This window comes from Wyeomyia smithii, chromosome 2, assembly GCF_029784165.1.
Source record: "Wyeomyia smithii strain HCP4-BCI-WySm-NY-G18 chromosome 2, ASM2978416v1, whole genome shotgun sequence".
NCBI classification, from domain to species: domain Eukaryota; kingdom Metazoa; phylum Arthropoda; class Insecta; order Diptera; family Culicidae; genus Wyeomyia; species Wyeomyia smithii.
In genome coordinates, this window is record NC_073695.1 from 133,847,099 (window position 1) to 133,864,705 (window position 17,607).

General features: G+C 41.1%; 1 protein-coding gene across 11 annotated transcripts in view; it reads right to left on the bottom strand.

The window, feature by feature from the left end:
- LOC129724161 (protein vav) overlaps positions 1-17,607 on the bottom strand; it is an 874,164-nt gene that overhangs the window by 516,582 nt on the left and 339,975 nt on the right. For all 11 annotated transcript variants that reach the window (XR_008727880.1, XM_055678825.1, XM_055678820.1 and 8 more), the window contains one exon: positions 15,857-15,976. Coding sequence is in view for 10 of the 11 variants with exons in the window: in XM_055678825.1 (XP_055534800.1) it covers positions 15,857-15,976 (120 nt within the window). In the remaining variant the exon portion in view is untranslated. The remainder of the gene's footprint in view (positions 1-15,856; positions 15,977-17,607) is intronic.

The following is a 17,607-nucleotide window of genomic DNA, read 5'->3' on the forward strand; positions in this document are numbered from 1 at the left end:
TCGATCTCGACGAATGATGTTAAAATCGTGGAAATTAAGTTGGTCATTTGAATTGAGAAAAGTTTCACAAAGCGCGAACGCATCACAATTGTATGTGTTTATCAAATGTGAAAATAAATCAAATTTGGGGATGATACTTCTGCAGTTCCACTGTAACACAGTGACAAAATTCCTAACCTCTTTCAACGAATTAGTCATCGAAAGATACGATAGCTGAAATGAGGGGCCAAGTTGCTGTGAGTTGCTTCAAAAAGGTTTTCACTGTTGGGAGAAGGGCAAGAAGAATGTTTTGAAGGGGATCTGGTATGTTGAATGTTTTAAATATCCAGTCCACAATATCAGAGAATTTTATGAACCCTGTTTCTTTTATGTCTTCTGATCGAGAAATGGGTGCCCGAGGGGTTTTTGGTGCCCCAGGAAGCGGTGGGTACTCCTGGTTTGATTTGAAATTAAAACCGGGGGGTACTTGCTTCGGTTTTTCTTCACCGCTTCCTTTTTGTGTTGTCTTATTGGTCATTCCGCTAGGGGTTATCTTACGACCTTTACGAGAAAGATTAGGAGAGTTGAGCATTCTCCTCTTCCTAGATCCCTCTGGCAAGGCATAGGAACACCCTTCGACGGGATCGTCAGATGTACCCTCATCGGTTGGCAAAAAGGAAAAGATGTTTCCTGTCGAGGGTGGCTCAGCCCTCTTAAGCATTTCTGCAAAAGAGCGCTTTGATCGTTCCTTAAGGGAACGCTTAATTTTTTCCTCGCGCTGTTTGTACGCGGGACATGCCGGAAGGTCATGCCGAGTTCCCTCGCAATAAAGACACTTTTCAGTATCCCCACTGCAAGCGTTCTCAGCATGATTGCCTCCGCACTTGCTACAGCGTGCCTTGTTGCAGCAGTAGGTGGCTGTGTGACCTAACTGCTTACAGTTTTGGCAATGCATGACCCGCGGTACGAACAGGCGTACAGGTAGACGAACCCTGTCCAAGCGGACGTAGTTCGGCAGCGCGGATCCGGCGAATGTTACTCGGAAGGAATCCGAAGGGAGGAATTTCTTCTTCCCTTCTTCGATGGATACTGAATGCAATTGCTTGCAATCCAGTATCTTTACACTTTGCATCAAGGGGTTTTTAAAGCAGCCAACTCCATGACGCAAAATGTCATCGACAGTGAGATTCCCCTCGGTAACCACACCGTCGATTTCTACATCCTTGGCAGGGATGTACACGCGATACTCTCTCGTGAAGAGCTCGTAGCCAGCAATTTCGTTTGCTTGCTTCAAGCTACTCACGACAACTCGCAGTTTGTTCGGCCTCACCTTCGTAATCTCGGTTACGGCCGAAAAATGTTTTGCCAGGTCTTTGCCAATTTGGATAATATTCAATGGCTTCTTTATGGGCCGGAAAAAAACAACGTAGGGACCGCCAGCGGCATCTGGGTAAGCTTTTACCCGTACTTCCGGTACTCTTGGTACAGGACTTGGCAAAGGGGAGGGCACAGGGGAAGGTAGGGGTGTGCTGATGGGAGAAATTTCAATTTCTTCCCCGTTTGTTTCCACCTCCAGGAAAAGTTGCACCTGCATGTCGTCCATTTTGCGGGAGCGTTACGCTCTACCGCACACAAACGATAAATATTCGAATATGGGGGGGGGGGGGGTTCAAGTAGTTGATGTTAAATTTTAAAAACAATTTTTCAATCTACAATGGATCAAATAAAAAAAAAGACAGTAATACTAATACTAATAACAATAGTAATAATAATAATAATAATAATAATTATAGTAATAGTATTAATAATAACAATAATAATATCAATAATAATATTAATAATAATATTATAACATAGTAATAATATTGATAATAATAGTAAAAATTCTAAAGGTAATACTTCACCGAACGTCTAAGTCACGACCTCACGGCTGATAGTAGGATTAATCGAGCGTCTCCGCAGAACAAACAATGACGATCCAGCTTCGTGTTGAGACACAGTGGCCGTGTCCTACACGCGACCTTGTAGATGCCACTTGTAGTTGACTTCCACTCGCTCGATCGTATGATGGTCCGTGCTGCTAGCGGGGTAACAGCGGTGCGGGAGAATTATTCTTGCTGATATATCAGCTGCGTATCGAATCACTGGCGGGGTAGCCTGCCCCTACCAGTGTGCAGATGTTTCTGCCGATATATAACAGTCTATTGTTATTGCGCAGCACGAGAACTTATCGACAAAAAAACACCCGTACGATAACTCGTGTATTGTTATTTTGCGAACTCAAACGGAGATAAACAATTTGCGTCTAATCGAGACGAAAGCAAAACAACGAATGTAACAAAAATTGAAATTATTAAAAAAAATCGGGGGGCTAAGATATTGGCATTTTTGCATGGGATGGAAAACTAGCGTTTTTACAAAAAATACCACCATAGCTCAATATCTCAGTGTTTTATTTTTGGGCCATTTTTGTGTGATTGATTAAATAGTGATTCAAATATTATAGCCATAATGTATGTTCGGAGAAGTTTCTGGATATTCAAAAATGCATCTTTCAATTTAGAAAGATGAGTGATTAATACACCAATAAGAGCGATAAAAAATGTACTTTTCAATCAAATTCAATCAAATAGACACTAGGGGTCTTCGACAAAATTTTAGCTTATCTTAATAAATGAAACTTTGGCGAAGAAACAATGTATCTATCTTTTTCATGTTACGAGCGACACAAAGTTTTCTATGAGGGGACACTAAAAGTTACAATTACAATTTTATCCCCAGATCTTCCCAAATTTTTTAATCTTCTACTAAATAATCAGTCATCCAAAAATGCATGTGTTTTAGAACATTGTTATTTTTTATCTCCCAAAATAAAAAAGTTATATGACATATTTGTAATAATGCTTAGATTTCCATCACATATAAAAATGCCAATATGTAACCGGTTGGTTCCAAAAATATTACATGTGGCTCCACCACATAGCTCATTTGTCCCAGTGCACAGTGGAGCGACTCCATACAAATGCTGGCCAAGCAAAAAAATGTCTTCAAATAATGGAAAACACATGTTTTCTTTTATAATTTTGGGACGCTGAATCCGAATTTGATGTTATTTGTGCATGAAAATGTGTATTTTTGACGCCAAGGGAATTTTCATGTTTTTCATATATATCATATGAGGAAAATTTTTCGTCGGATTCAATTTTTTGGAGAACACAATGCATGATGCTTGAAAGACTTTCATATGCCATTAAAAACACAAATTTATTATTCAGTTATTAAGAAAATAAAAAAAAATATCAATTAAAAAATATGCTTCGTAATGGAACTTACTTAAGCTTGGTTTTTTCAAGGTGACTATATTAAATTGCGATTACATTCTTCTTTTTATTCACTTCCACCTTCATCTTCATTTTTGTGTTCATTTTCAATACAGTTTTAATATCTTCAAGGAAAGTTTTCAAAATGCAGTTTCTAACGTCAAAATAATAATTAACTATTTGTTCTGTAGAAATTATCGGGCGATTTATTATGTCATAGTTTGTGTTTACACGATTGTTTCTACTTGTGACTGGTATGATACAAACTTAAATTATGATTTTGGTACTCAGTGGTGGTGATACGAAACATAAACAATGATTAGTTTTTGATACTGCGTTAAATATCGGAATATCGATGGGTTAAACTTGCTAATATGAAAACAGTGTGATTAATCATACTGAAACATGTTTGAAAACGTTGTTATTATCAGACTAATACGAGCCATTTATTATTCTGTTGACTGTTTGCAGTGTGCAATTCAAATTTACATTTTTAAAATCCGATATGTGCCGAACACTTGTTGTTTCGCTTCGAAAGAAGGGTACTCTGCGTAACTCTGCACAGGATCGGACTAGATGCTTTTGAAAGCATTTTTTCCAAGCAATCGTTTAAAACTAGTGCCAATAGTACCAAACCCTGCCGTCTAAACTTAAAACACTGTTTTATGCAAAAAATACGAATTTTTTTTATTCCGCCTAATTTTTTTGAGTATTACAATGAGATTATACATTATCCAATGATGAGGATTTATTCTCCACTATTTTACAGACAACTTTTCCTTAGACGTCATCAAGATACAAGTCACCCTTGAGGCTCCAGCAAATTTCGCAACATTGTATTTTTTTCAAGAAAAACGACAAAAAACGCTGACTCAGTACACTTTGAAAAATCAAAGAAAATTCAAATTTTGTCGTATTGCTCTAAAAATTTGTATTCTGACACTTCAATAGTATACAACTATAGGAAAAATATAATTGAAATTAAATTCGCATTTTCATTTTTGGGTCGATGACCAGCGATTCCCCACTGTGCCCTCCCCCCCTATTTGCTTACGTAATTATTTAAGAGTGCATAAATGTGATTCTGACGTTTCTCTCTGAGTGTACATCAGTTGGGTAAAGCTCGTTCGCTGTTGCCCAGGCCGAGCTGCAGGCCACCACGGGTCGACGCCTGGCGACCGTCGAGGCCATACACGCGCTGTGTGACCACCGATGGGTGTGTGATAACATCGATTAGTCCCGGACCGGCAGCGGGAGCTTGCCTAGGGAGTGGTGGGGTTTCGGGCATTGGGAAGTCGATTCCCCGTAAAAGCCACGGCCACCCGTAAGCAGCTTCGACGGAGCGAGTAGTGCCGCTCCTATCACCCAAATGCACTAACCTGCCTATTGGGACTGATACCAGTAAGGTCCCAATTATGGTGTACAGGTCGCTGCGTTTTTAGGTTTTTGAGAGGGAATACGATTTTATACCACGACGTTGGGCTGGCACCTGCACAGAGCTCCCTTAGTAAAGTCGTGTGACAACGGCTTGAAACGGCGAGGAGGCATACGGCTGCAGGGGTCTCCGTCCCGTAAAACCTAGCAGGTCTTCCAGTACGTTCCGCGGTCATTGCCTGATGGGAATCAGCAGGAGTGGGATCAGATGCCCTTTCCTGACTTACACCGGTCGGGAGGCGTCATAGTTGCTCATGAGGGGCTATGACGACCTTCACTAGCCATGACCTCACTGCTCCGGCATAGGCCACCATGGGACCATATAGGCGACCACTCTACCATGACCAAGGATAGCGGCTGGAAGGGGGACCCTTTTAACCAAAATGTTTTCCTTTAAAGTTGACGAAGAGGCGAAGGTAATGGATGGGGCGGACGGGTTAGTAAACCCGTTTGCCAGGCGGGGCATCGCCCGGTCTCCACCGAGACTGGCGGATGCCGGTAAAGGCGGCGCACAGGTTGGTACACCTTTTGCGACACCGACAGGGGAGTTCCGAGTTGGGGCAAAGGCGGGCACGCCTAAGCCAGCACCAACCGAAACGGCGAAGACCGGCGGTAAGGTGGAAACACCTAAAACTTCCAAGGAGCGGGAACAGATATCTGGGGCTATGCTGCTACTCTCTGCGGTAGAAAGCCACATGAACAAGTTCCCGAGCGTGGAGGCGGTGTCCGTACAAATTGATGAAATACTCAAGTTCACGGACGAACGTAGCAACATATCAAAAGACTTGAAACAATGTCTTCTGTTGCTACTAATGAACTATCGCAAGCCCTTAAACGGGCTAATGATGCCGAAAGCAAGGCACTCGCGCTAGAGGCAAGGCTTAACCAGCCTAAAAAGGGAGTGCTGCAGCTGTGTCTAAATACACACAAACAGCTGCTGCATCGTTTGCCGAAGTCTGTTCAACTGAACCGACTGGCAAACGTGCGAGAGGCTCTCCGGGGGAATCGGCCCCAAGGACGCAACGAAGGCGGTTTTTCGGTGACAGCCAGGAAGCTGGCCCGTCGGTCCAGCCGAGCAAGAACCAACAAACGGCGAAGCCACGGATTGGACCGCTAAGGCAACGCTTAAGAGCGCAATCAGAGCCAGCAAACGAGCCTGTTTCGAACGACTCTGTGCCAGTGCCAATTCGAACCCGTGGGGTGACGCCTACAGGATCGTTTTGACCAAGACTAGAGGTGCGCTAGCCCCGGCCGAACAATCACCAGCGATGCTAGAAACGATCATTCAGGGCCTTCCCAAGCCACGAACCAAGTCCCTGGCCTCCGGCTGACGCGTCACCACCGTGAGTGACGGCAGCCGTGCAGAGGCAGACGATGCGGTAAGGGTGACAGAAGATTAATTGATCGAGATCGCAAACTCCCTGAAGGTAGGCAAGGCTCCGGGACCAGACGGAAATCCGAACATGGCCATCAAGACGGCCATCAAAGAAGCCCCCGGGTTGTTCAGGGCGGTCATGCAGAAATGCCTTGACGACTGCCTCTTCCCGGACGTGTGGAAGCGCCAGAGGCTGGTGCTGTTGCCGAAGGTTGGGAAACCACCAGGTGACCCATCGGCATACAGACCAATCTGCCTGCTGGACACGGCGGGCAAGGTGCTTGAGAGGGTAATCTTCAATAGACTGGTGAAATATACAGAAAGTGAGAACGGTCTATCAAGCAACCAGTTCGGTTTTCGAAAAGGTAGGTCCACGGTGGATGCAATTCTCTCCGTCACCAGAACGGCTGAGGTTGCAATCCAACGCAAAAGGAGGGGCATTCGTTACTGCACGATCGTCACGCTTGATGTGAAGAACGCGTTTAACAGTGCTAGCTGGGACTCCATAGCCTTAGCGCTACAGAGTCTCAGAGTGCCGACGCCGCTGTACAAGATTCTGGGTAACTACTTCCAGAATCGAGTGCTAGTGTATAACACAAACGAGGGTCAGAAAAGTGTTCCGGTTACCGCCAAGGTTCCATCCTGGGTCCGGTACTGTGGAACGCCATGTATGACGGCGTGTTAAAACTATCGCTCCCTCCAGGGGTGGTGATCGTGGGCTTCGCCGACGACATAACTCTTGAGGTCTACGGCGAGTCAATTAGAAAGGTAGAGTTAAAGGCCGCGCTATCAAAACGCGTAGTGGAAGACTGGATGCACTCCAGGAAACTGGAGCTAGCGCACCATAAGACTGAAGTTATTGTTGTAGATAACAGAAAGTCGGAGCAGGAGGCATCGATTAGTGCTGGTACATGCACTATCGCCTCGGAACGCTCGCTGAAGCTTCTGGGGGTTATGATCGACGACAAGCTCACGTTCGGGAGCCACGTCGATTATACCTGCAAGAAAGCTTTCATGGCTGTGGCAGCGCTATCTCGCATGATGGCAAACAGCTCGGCGGTCCGTAGCAGCAGGCGCAAAGTCCTTGCTAGCGTGACCACGTCCATACTCAGGTATGGAGGACCAGTGTGGTCCAAGGTGTTGAGTACCTCGTGCCATCGCGGCATCGTGCCATCGAGAGTACGTACAGGCTAATGTGCCTAAGGGTCGCGTGCGCATACCGAACAGTATCGTACGAGGCGGTTTGCGTCCTGGCTGGCATGATGCCCATCAGCATCATCGTCAAAGAGGATGTAGAGTGCTTCGACCAACGCGACACGAGGGGTATACGCAACACCATACGGTCATCTTCAATGGCCAGGTGGCAGCGGGAGTGGTCCAACACTACAAAAGTAGATGGACACACCGACTCATTCCAGAGTTAGCATGCTGGATTAATAGGCGCCATGGGGAAGTAACCTTCCATCTGAAACAGATCCTGTCAGGCCATGGCTGCTTTAGGCAGTACCTGCATAGGTTCGGGTACGCCGAGTCCCCTATGTGCCCCGCTTGTACGGGTGCGGAAGAAAGCGCGGAGCATGTGTTCTTCACATGTCCGCGTTTCGAGCTGGCAATAAGTGGGATGGACACCACGCCAGAGAACATCGTGCGTAGGATGTGCGAAAATAGGGAAATCTGGGATGCGGTCATCACGGCCGCATCACAGATCGTTAGTATTTTGCAGGGCACCAATCGACGGGAAACCATCGATGTGCCCCAGTTAGTTAACGGTTAACTAACTGGCCTGTACAGGCTGCTCTGCTACCCATAGAGGTAAGTGCGAAAAGCACGACGGGCCCTCTCCCTGAAGTAATGCCTAACGGCGGTCCCGGGGAGACCAAGGGCATTAGCTGTTCAGCTTAAGGTTGCTCAGCATGGGTAAAAGCAGGCTGGAGAAAACGGTACACTGCAGTGTACCGTTCTCTCCAGCCTGGGCAACAGCGAATGAGCTATACCCAACTGAAGTACACTCAGAGAGAAACGTCAGAATCACATTTATGCACTCTTAGGAACCGTTCAATAATTGGGGGGGGGGGGTGCAATTTTCTTACGCTATCTTACAAGGAAAGGAGGGGGGTGAATTGATTTTCTTACCTAAGAAAAACATTGTTGATGCAGCTGTTCAAATAACCATGTTCATGAGAGCGTGTACGGTAAAATTCATGAAAAGGAAATTACAGAATTACTCGAATAGAGGACAAAAGATGAAACGAAGTACTGTGCTTGCTTCATGCTTCAATGATAAAACCAAAATAAAACTATATATATGCTGGCAGTAAGATCTTACTAGGGGGAGGGGGGGTATCAAAAAATCTTATGATGTTTTACAAGGGAGGGAGTGAGGCTTGAAAAATTGGAAAAATATGCTCACGTAATTATTGAACGGCCCCTTATCTGTACTGGTAATAATTTGTGAACGGACTCCAAAACATCGTCGATGTAGGTATTCGGTAGTTCGCATATGATGTTACGAGAAAATGGTTGCCAAGAAAAAGGAAGCAAAAGAAACGTTAGAACTCGGCCAAAGTCGGAGATTCTAGTCTCTAAGCCAGAGTTAGGGGCTTATAAGACTCGACTTGGGCACGAGTCCGATCTCTTGATCTTCAACCACCACAAGGAGTAGAAGTGCGCGTGTGTGTTCAGTAAAACCGGAAAAGAAGTGATATAGTCAAAGCACATGCGAGTGATAGGTATTGCAGTTAGAGGTTAGAAGTTAAGTAAAGAAAGTTAGAGGGAGAAGTTAAAGGTAATTTCTAAAGTAAGTTTGTTGTAAATAGTAAAGTTTAGTAATAATAATTTGTCCGATTGTGATTTTGGTGAAATTAGGCAATAGAGAGGAGAAATACGTAGGCATAGTGTCGAAAGACGGAGAGATTAAAGCCATCGGAAAAAAGGCAAACTGAATTGTTCATTATAAATTGGTATAGAAGGGGGGCGGTCTTGCAAGGACATCATGAGGTGTACTAAACTTCTCTGAGCTAGCTTGGAGCTACAAATATCTCAGTCTTCTGATAAGATATCAAGGATCTTTTCATATGTAAATTTTCGTCATGAATTGCGCTTTGTAGTAAAAATTTCAGTTTTTAACTGAAATTTTTTTTCATGTGTTTTGGAGGGTTTTATCTAAAAATTATGGTTAAAAAAGCATATATCAAGATGGCTTGGCAAAATAAATGTTTTTAACTCTTTTATCACCAATATTTAGTGGTTAATTTGTGAGTTCGAAACCCAATTTGTGGTAATTTGTGGTTAGGCGGTTTACGAGAAATTTTCAAAAAACTGTGTTAAGCCATCTTAAAACATGATTTTGCTTCAAATGAATCGGACAACGATGATAGGGTAGGGAACATATTCCAAGCAACTTTAGGAACCGTCTATGTATTGAGACGAAATACTCGAAATGTGTTGGGTGAAATTCAAACAGAAGTATATCAATCTGTTCTCTATCTTTTTCTCTGTCAGAACTTGTTTTCAGAATGTAAAACTTAGTTAGCAAACTGTAACAATAATCAATTAAAGTTACCAATCGAGGAACACTATTCCAATCACCCCGAACCTATTTTAAGAGCACATTCATAAATGACGTAGCATTCGAGGGGGGAGGGGGGGTTTGCAGTTTTGTGATGAAAGGTGACGAGGGGGAGGGTGGGGGGGTCAAGCCAAGCTACGTAGCAAATATTAAACTAAAAAAAATGGATTTTTTTCTGACTGTTCTTTTTTATCGCTGTTTTGTATGGTTTAGTTATTTTCCTTGTCTTTTGTTGTTCATTTATGACACAAGGTATGGTTTTGATGACAAAATTTGCAAAAAAAAATATTTTGTGGGGGGGGGGGGTTGTTGTAAAGCTACGTAATTATCTAGAGTGGGGTCCTGATTTTGTGACAAAATGCTACGATGGGGGAGGGGGGTGTCGAAAAAAGCCTAAAAAAGCTACGTCATTTATGGATGTTCCCTAAGCAGTTTCAATCTGTTTTGCAGGCGTTTTTTTCAGCACCCGAAGTGGCTCCTGATTGGCTGCAATATAGGTCGATTTGTTTCGAATGGTGATTTCTGTATGATTTTTTTGTGGTTAACAGTATTTCGTATATTCGTAAGACAGCTAGAAAATCAAAATTTTCGTTTGCATCATTAAAATTGCGATATTGATCGAAATCCAGGAGTTTAAGGCCTGCTTTCTTCGACTGATTAAAATAGGCGCTACTGCTTAAACCGTTCCCTACCCTATATACATTAATCGAAAGCTCTTAATTTGTGGTTCACGAAAATGTAATTTTAAGGTCATAATTAATAGTGTTTGTACAGAAATTTATGTTTTATTGTTCACATAGTTCTACGTTTTGTTTATTTTTTTGTTGACGCTGCTGGCCACTAGTGGCGTTGGCTGTTTTCGGTGTTTGTCACTGCTATACTGAGCGTGCGTGTGGGGAATATGGTAAATATCGAGATTCGGGGAACTAAGCCAACACACTTGCTATTTCAGGTAGCCAAGCAGAGGCAAAATGTATGTTTGTAATTTTTTTGGTAAAAAGGATACCGGTAACGAAAATGTACTTTCAAAGGAAAGCAATCCAAATTCGACGGGTTATTTTTCAGAACCAGTAGGTATTGCAAACAATAACTATAACTTTTTTATCATCTAGATTCTGAGAAATGTTTCGGAAATATTTGAACCAATATTCAAATAAGCTGCCGGGATCCAACTTAATGTTGCTCTTCTGTTATTTTTCCATGCATGTGTGCTAACTTATGAGCAAAGTAATAAAGAAGATGCCTACTGTCCGCGGGTCTGTTAAGCTACTTGTGACACCGTTGGGAAAAACGTGCTGTTTTGCAAACAAAGGATTTGTCATGATTTTGAAAAAAAATGTAAAATCAACTTGAACCATTTTAGAAAAAAAAAGAACTGAATAAAATCAACACGCATTGAACCCGAATGGATGTTTTTTAAATTGATTTGGTTTATTCAGAAAAAAAAAACTAAATTAATTTAAAGCACTTAAAATAATAAGAATATGCTTAAACAAGTATTAAAAACACATAAAAGTTTGGACACAGTGCAGAAAGTGAGAATAAATAAGAATTACACATTCTAAAAATTATCTAATGTTTGTCAGAAAACTAAAATATACTGTCCATTGAGAGAAATTAAAAAAGTCAGATGCATAAAATTAAATAAGACGGTACGAAAAATAAAATGGAAACAAATTGATTGAAATGGAGATATTAGGGAACTACAAATTTTATCAAATTTAGCATAGCATAGCATAGCATAGCATATTTGATCGCCCGTGTGTTGCCCGCGATTGACCAGAATCAGCTGAAATTGCACAAAGAACCGTCAAAATGGTGCCTAGGAGTAGCAAGCCATTTTCAGTGTACAATTCCTGGTGATTTTTCTTTTCACTGGTCAATAACGTAGCTGGCCACGCCCAATGCAGATCAATAGAGGAAGGGATATCGGGAGTGTTAGTTTAATACTTGTTGCTACTAGAGACCGAGGAATCCTCTGCATCATCCACAAGTATCAAAGGAAGGAATTAGTGTTAGTGGAAAGGAATTGATCTGGATCCATCGAGGTTGATGGTGCGATCTTTTCTACACAAATTCGCGCCCGATATGGATGTTTCTCAGTCTCTGCGCAACCGGCCATCAGAAGACGATATGAATAGAACCGCATCACGATCGCTGTATCGGCATATAGGAGAATCGAAGTTTCTACCAATCGTTGTTATCAGCAACCAATCGTTAACAGTCTGTATCACACCAAACTTCGCGTTTCATCCTGTGAACTATTAAAATTTACCTCGAAACGAATGAATTTCGTAAAACGCACCGCACGCCGAATGCAAACTACTGGTACCAGCTCAAAGAACCGATAGAGCGAGTAAAAAAACCCACAAGGCACACCCGAGCATTATACGATGTAATGGTCATTGAACTCCGAAACCGCTGTATTAAGATAGTTACACTGAGCGCTGTCAAAATAACGTGCGCGAAACTGAGCTGACCTCCCTGAAGCAAACTATAGCGTGCCCACTACACTCCGGAAACCCTTAGATAAACAAAACTCACCCGGGCCGATGATGCGTTTCACCGGGGCATTATGCACGACCGCTTCATTTTCTCCTACCGACGCATACGCGACACGACGTTTCGCACCAAAGACACCTACTGAGTATAAAAACTGACAAAGTTCCATGCATTCATAGCCCAAAAACTTAAAAAAATGCAAAAAAGCATATTAAACAAAACAGAGTTCCAAATTTATTATTAAAATGCCAAAATAATTGCAATCAAAGTTCAGTTGTCGTGAACTATTTTCACGCCCAAAACGATTTCAACATAATTAAATAAAAGTTACTTATGTATATCAACATTTGTCCAAAAGCTAGGAAAATCATAAAACAAGAACATAGACCTGAATAAAATGTCACCGCCCTGCCAGGACTCACAATTGTAGACGATGCATCAATCGCATGCCGCATTGTCATGCTCGAATGATAAATTTTGAAACTATATTGAAAAACTGCCAATTTTGACCTGTGAGAGTGCATCGCACAATCTGGTTTGTAAATATAAAAAAAAACTCTACCCGCAACCGAAAAGCTACCACACTTTGTGCACCCAACAGATGACACATTTACACTTCTGACAAAGTCCAAAACCCGCTGAAAACCACTACACACAGAGCCTATGCATTCTTAAAATGTTTGATACAAAAACTTATACTCATCTGTTTTATTTTGGTTATGCCTATGCCAGCGAAACAAACGCCGACAAGAACAGCGCAACACTACTCTCTTAGCTCTCTCTCCAGATATTATCGTTCTCTTCGCTCACACTGCCATGCATTCCATTTTCGCATGTTAATAACGAACCGCTAGTTAGCGCGACGCACAAAGTAGGCACTCACACTCACGCAACTTAGTTGGCTTTACAATTTTCAATTGCACTTCGAGGAAAAATTATTACTTTCACGCAAGGAACACTGTGTTTCTCACAAAACCTTCACTTTTCTCACTTAGACAAAGCATCACAGATCACAACTTGACACTTTTTAACAAGTTTGGCCACTTAATTCACCTATAAATTAATAACTTAAGCGGATAGCTTTCGGGGCACGAATTATTAGTTAGCCGTGATGCCAGCTTTTTTCACAAATTTTATCAAATTTTAATGAATAAATAAGCTATCAAATTAGTTGTAAAATTAATTGAGCAAAATCGTGCCGAATGATCTGGAAATTCGCAACAATTTTATCGACCTTATTGAAATGAAACTTTGCATACGGCTTAGCAAAGTTAGTATTTTTCTCAGATGGAAAAAATTTTTGTAGACCCATGAGATATTTTCATTTTTAAGCATCTTAGCTTAGCTCTCCCAGATGGTCTCGAGGTATTATGCTGGCCTAACAAGCTAGTCGTCGTAGGTTCGAGTCTCGGTTCAGGAGAGGCTGTTAGTGTCAGTAGGATCGTAGCGCTAGCCCCGCAATTGTTGTCCTGTACACTTAACAGTTGGCTGCGAAGTCTGTGTATAATAAAAAACAGAAGGTCGAGTTCCGAATCGGAATGAAGCACCAAGGGCTTTGGTTTGCTTAAATCTTTGCTAGGAAACCGTTGGATGTCTAGTCTCTAGTCTACACTAACACAGCCAGTACTTGAAAGGATCCTGGAAAATGATATCCACCATTTTTTTTAAAAATGATTTCCATACATTTTTCTTGTCAACGGCCAGGCCTACTGTGTAGCGCAATATGATACAATATAATCTAAGAACGGGGATAATCCGTATGTAATAAGTAATATAATTCTTTGGGAGTGACAAAGCTAGGAAAGTACACTCCTTTGTTGACCTATTTCCTGGGTTGTAACATAGGTATTTTCTCCTTATGTTCGGGTTTCAAAACCAAGGATATAGCGCCTTTACTCGCTCCAACTGTTACGGTTGGAACTTGATTACTAACTCTAGTCCTAGCATTTTTGCTTAAGGTTATAGCGCCATTACTCGCTCTCCTGTTTCTTAAGCAAAATAAATGGCTCCCTCTGACACTTCGCGTACACTAACATGAGTCAACCCTCGCTTGTAAACGATCACATGGAACTAACTCACCATCCAGGATTTCGTTCTTGCCGGACCCAAACGGCCACTGAAATCGAAACCAAAAATGCTTTGACCTTGAACACCCACAGCGACAGCGACGAAATGATGGTGGCCATCCTTTTTGATTTCTAAATTTTTCACTGTTGTCACTGTCAATTTTTCCGTTGCGCTAATGGGGCTCTGATGCTACTACGAACGCCGATTAAAAAAAATCTTTATATTTACTTAATACCACACTATAGCCATCCAACATCAACGCTTTTTATCCACTGCATTCGAATATTACGTTTTCACTCTGACTTTCAGCAGCACCAAACACAATAAGCTGGGAAACGCAGCCGGCACTCACCGGTGGCATACTCCCGTCCCCCGCACTCTTTATGAAGACTTTCAAGGGAAAGGAAAAACACTTTTCCACTTTACCTCTGATGCTTTCTTTACAGAAATGATCACTTTTCAACTTCCGAATAACTCTAGCCATCTAACTTTATGCTGGAACCATTTTACACCCTTTTAAACGTGACTTAACATTAATCGACAGTGAATTTACGGGGTTTTTTCTACGCGGATTTTTTACGCGGTTTATTTTCACGCGGTTTATTTTCACGCGGCACGTATCCCCCGCGTATAAAGCGACTTTAGTGTACTAGAGAATTACTAATGCCTTGTGAAAAATATACACCGTTAAGAAAAAAATTATATCTCAAAGAAATTTAAAATTAAAACATATTTTCAATTTAAATCAAAAACTAAAATTAATCCACCTAATGGTGCAGAAACTATTGTTATACATATTAGTCAGTAAACCATAAATCTATACCAATGTAAAAATTTCAATCGAACAATAATGATATTTACCATATTCCCCACACACACGCTTAGTATAGCATTAACAAACACCGAAAACAGCCAACGCCACTAGCGGCCAGCAGCGTCAACAACAAATAAACAAAACATAGAATTACGTGAACAATGAAACATAAATTTCTGTACAAACACTAGTAATTATGACCCTAAAATTACATTTTCATGAACCACAAATTATGGGATTTCGATTGCTGTATAAATCATCGTTGTCCGATTCATTTGAAGAAAAATCATGTTTCAAGATGGCTTGACTCAGTTTTTTGAAAATTTCTCTGAAACCACTTAACCACAAATTGGATTTCGAACTCACAAATTAACCACTAAATATTGGTGATTAAAGGATTTTTAAAAAAAATATTTTGTTAAGCCATGTTAAAAAATCATTTTTTTGCGATGTTTAATGGGCTCTTGAGTCAAAAAACTAAATGCGATATAGAACTAAACCATGTAAAGTATTCAGAAATAACCCTACAAGAATTAAAAAAAAAATACTTGGAAAAACGTGGGAGTCGAACAGAATTGCAAAAAGTGCCAAAGAGTGGTTTTGTAACTTAAAAAGTCATTTTTTTCATAGATCACGTTTGGGCAACCTGAAGACAATTTTTCAGAAAGTCTAAATGTTCTACAAAAATGCTATAAATAACATCTTTCAATTTAGGGCTGAGCACCTTGACTTTTTGAACTTCGTTTTTTTTTTTGGGACAGCCTAATATGTATACATATAAATAAAAATATGCTTACCGGGCTAGTTTCCTGCACTAATTTATCTAACAAGAGGTGATATTTCAGAATCCTCTGCATTGGAACAGATAAAATGTCACGCAGCTGTAACCTTCCTCCACTATGTTCTTTTTGGCATTGCTGAAAATGTAAACGATAGTGATTACTATTCTGAAACCATAAAATTTGTACTATATAAAACCAATATATGCAATAGTCGCAGAGATGGGAGGGAAATTTATCTGGTTGTAAATGTGCTGTCACGGTTGGTTTTAGAATTAACTGGATAATTATTGTACTACTAGTTGGCCCGTAGTGGCTAGCCACTTTTAAAATGCATGTTGGACTATTACTTGGACTCACTACAAATACTGGTGGTTCTGTGGTTAGCGATGTCGGTCGGCTAACTCTCCCACACGGTTGTGATATCTGGTTCGATTCCCGATCAGGTCGAGGAACTTTTCGAGCTAGATATTTTCTCGACTCAGCACTGTGGCAGGGTGTATCGTTGTACTTATCCTACAACATGCAAAATGTGCCGAAAAACAATATCGATAACGAATTCTCTCAACTAATCTAGTTGATCGAGACCGCATTAGCTCCCAGGCTAGCGTGCGATATTGTTGTTGTTGTTACAAATACTGGTATTTATTTTAAAACTAGCTGACCCGCCAAACTTCGTACCGCCGCCATGAGTTTTATTGACTGTTGTACTGCAAAAGCAAATACACTAAGGTCGCTTTTTAAGCGGTTTTTTTTACGCGGGTTTCTTTTTACGCGGATTCGGGAATTTACGCGGATTCCGGAATTTACGCGGATTTTTTTTACGCGGATTCAAAAATTTACGCGGATTCCGGAATTTACGCGGTATTATTTTTTTGCGCAGATTTCGGTTCCTTTTCACTCAGATTGTAGAATAAACGCAGTTTTTTTTACGTGGATTCCGGAATTTACGCATTTTTTTACGCGGATTTCGGAATTTACGCGGTTTTTATTACGCGGCATGTATTCCCCGCGTAAAAAGCGTCTTTGGTGTATCTAATTGCTGCTTAAAAAACATCCTCAAGATATGTTTTAGCTCTGATTTCTTAATAGTATTTTTTTCAATCCAGCGCTTGTAAAATTCTTAGTTTTTATATGATTGAACATTATAAAGTACCTTTTAACTATAATAAAAGAATAATAAAAACAATAATATTCATTGTTTTAAATCTATACCAATAAAACTGCAGTCCGCTCTGTCTGTCTGTCTGATCCATAAAGGCTCTGAAACCACTGAACCGATCGACGTGAAAATTCGTATGTAGGGGTTTTAGGGGCCGAGAAAGGTTCCTATGATGGTTTGAGACCTCTCCCTCTTTTAAAAATAAAATCTCATATAAATGAAACACAAATTTCTGCACAATTTAAAAAACTAACCAAGCAAATTTGGCATGTGGATGTTTTTAGGGGTAACAAATATATCCATAATAGTTTGACACCCCTCTATCTTCTAAAAGGGAGGGGTCCTATACAAATGAAACACGAATTACGCACAACTCGAGAACCAATCAACCAAATACAACCAAATTTGGTATGTGAATGTTTTTAGAGGTAACAAACATGTCCATAATGGTTCGACTCCCCTCCCCTTTCTGTGAGGGAGGGGTTCCAAACAAATGAAACACAAATTTCTGCTTATCTCGAGAACTACCCAACTAAATAGAAGCAAATTTGGCAAGTTAATGTTTTTAGGAGGTAACAATATACCCAAAATGGTTTGACACCCCTCC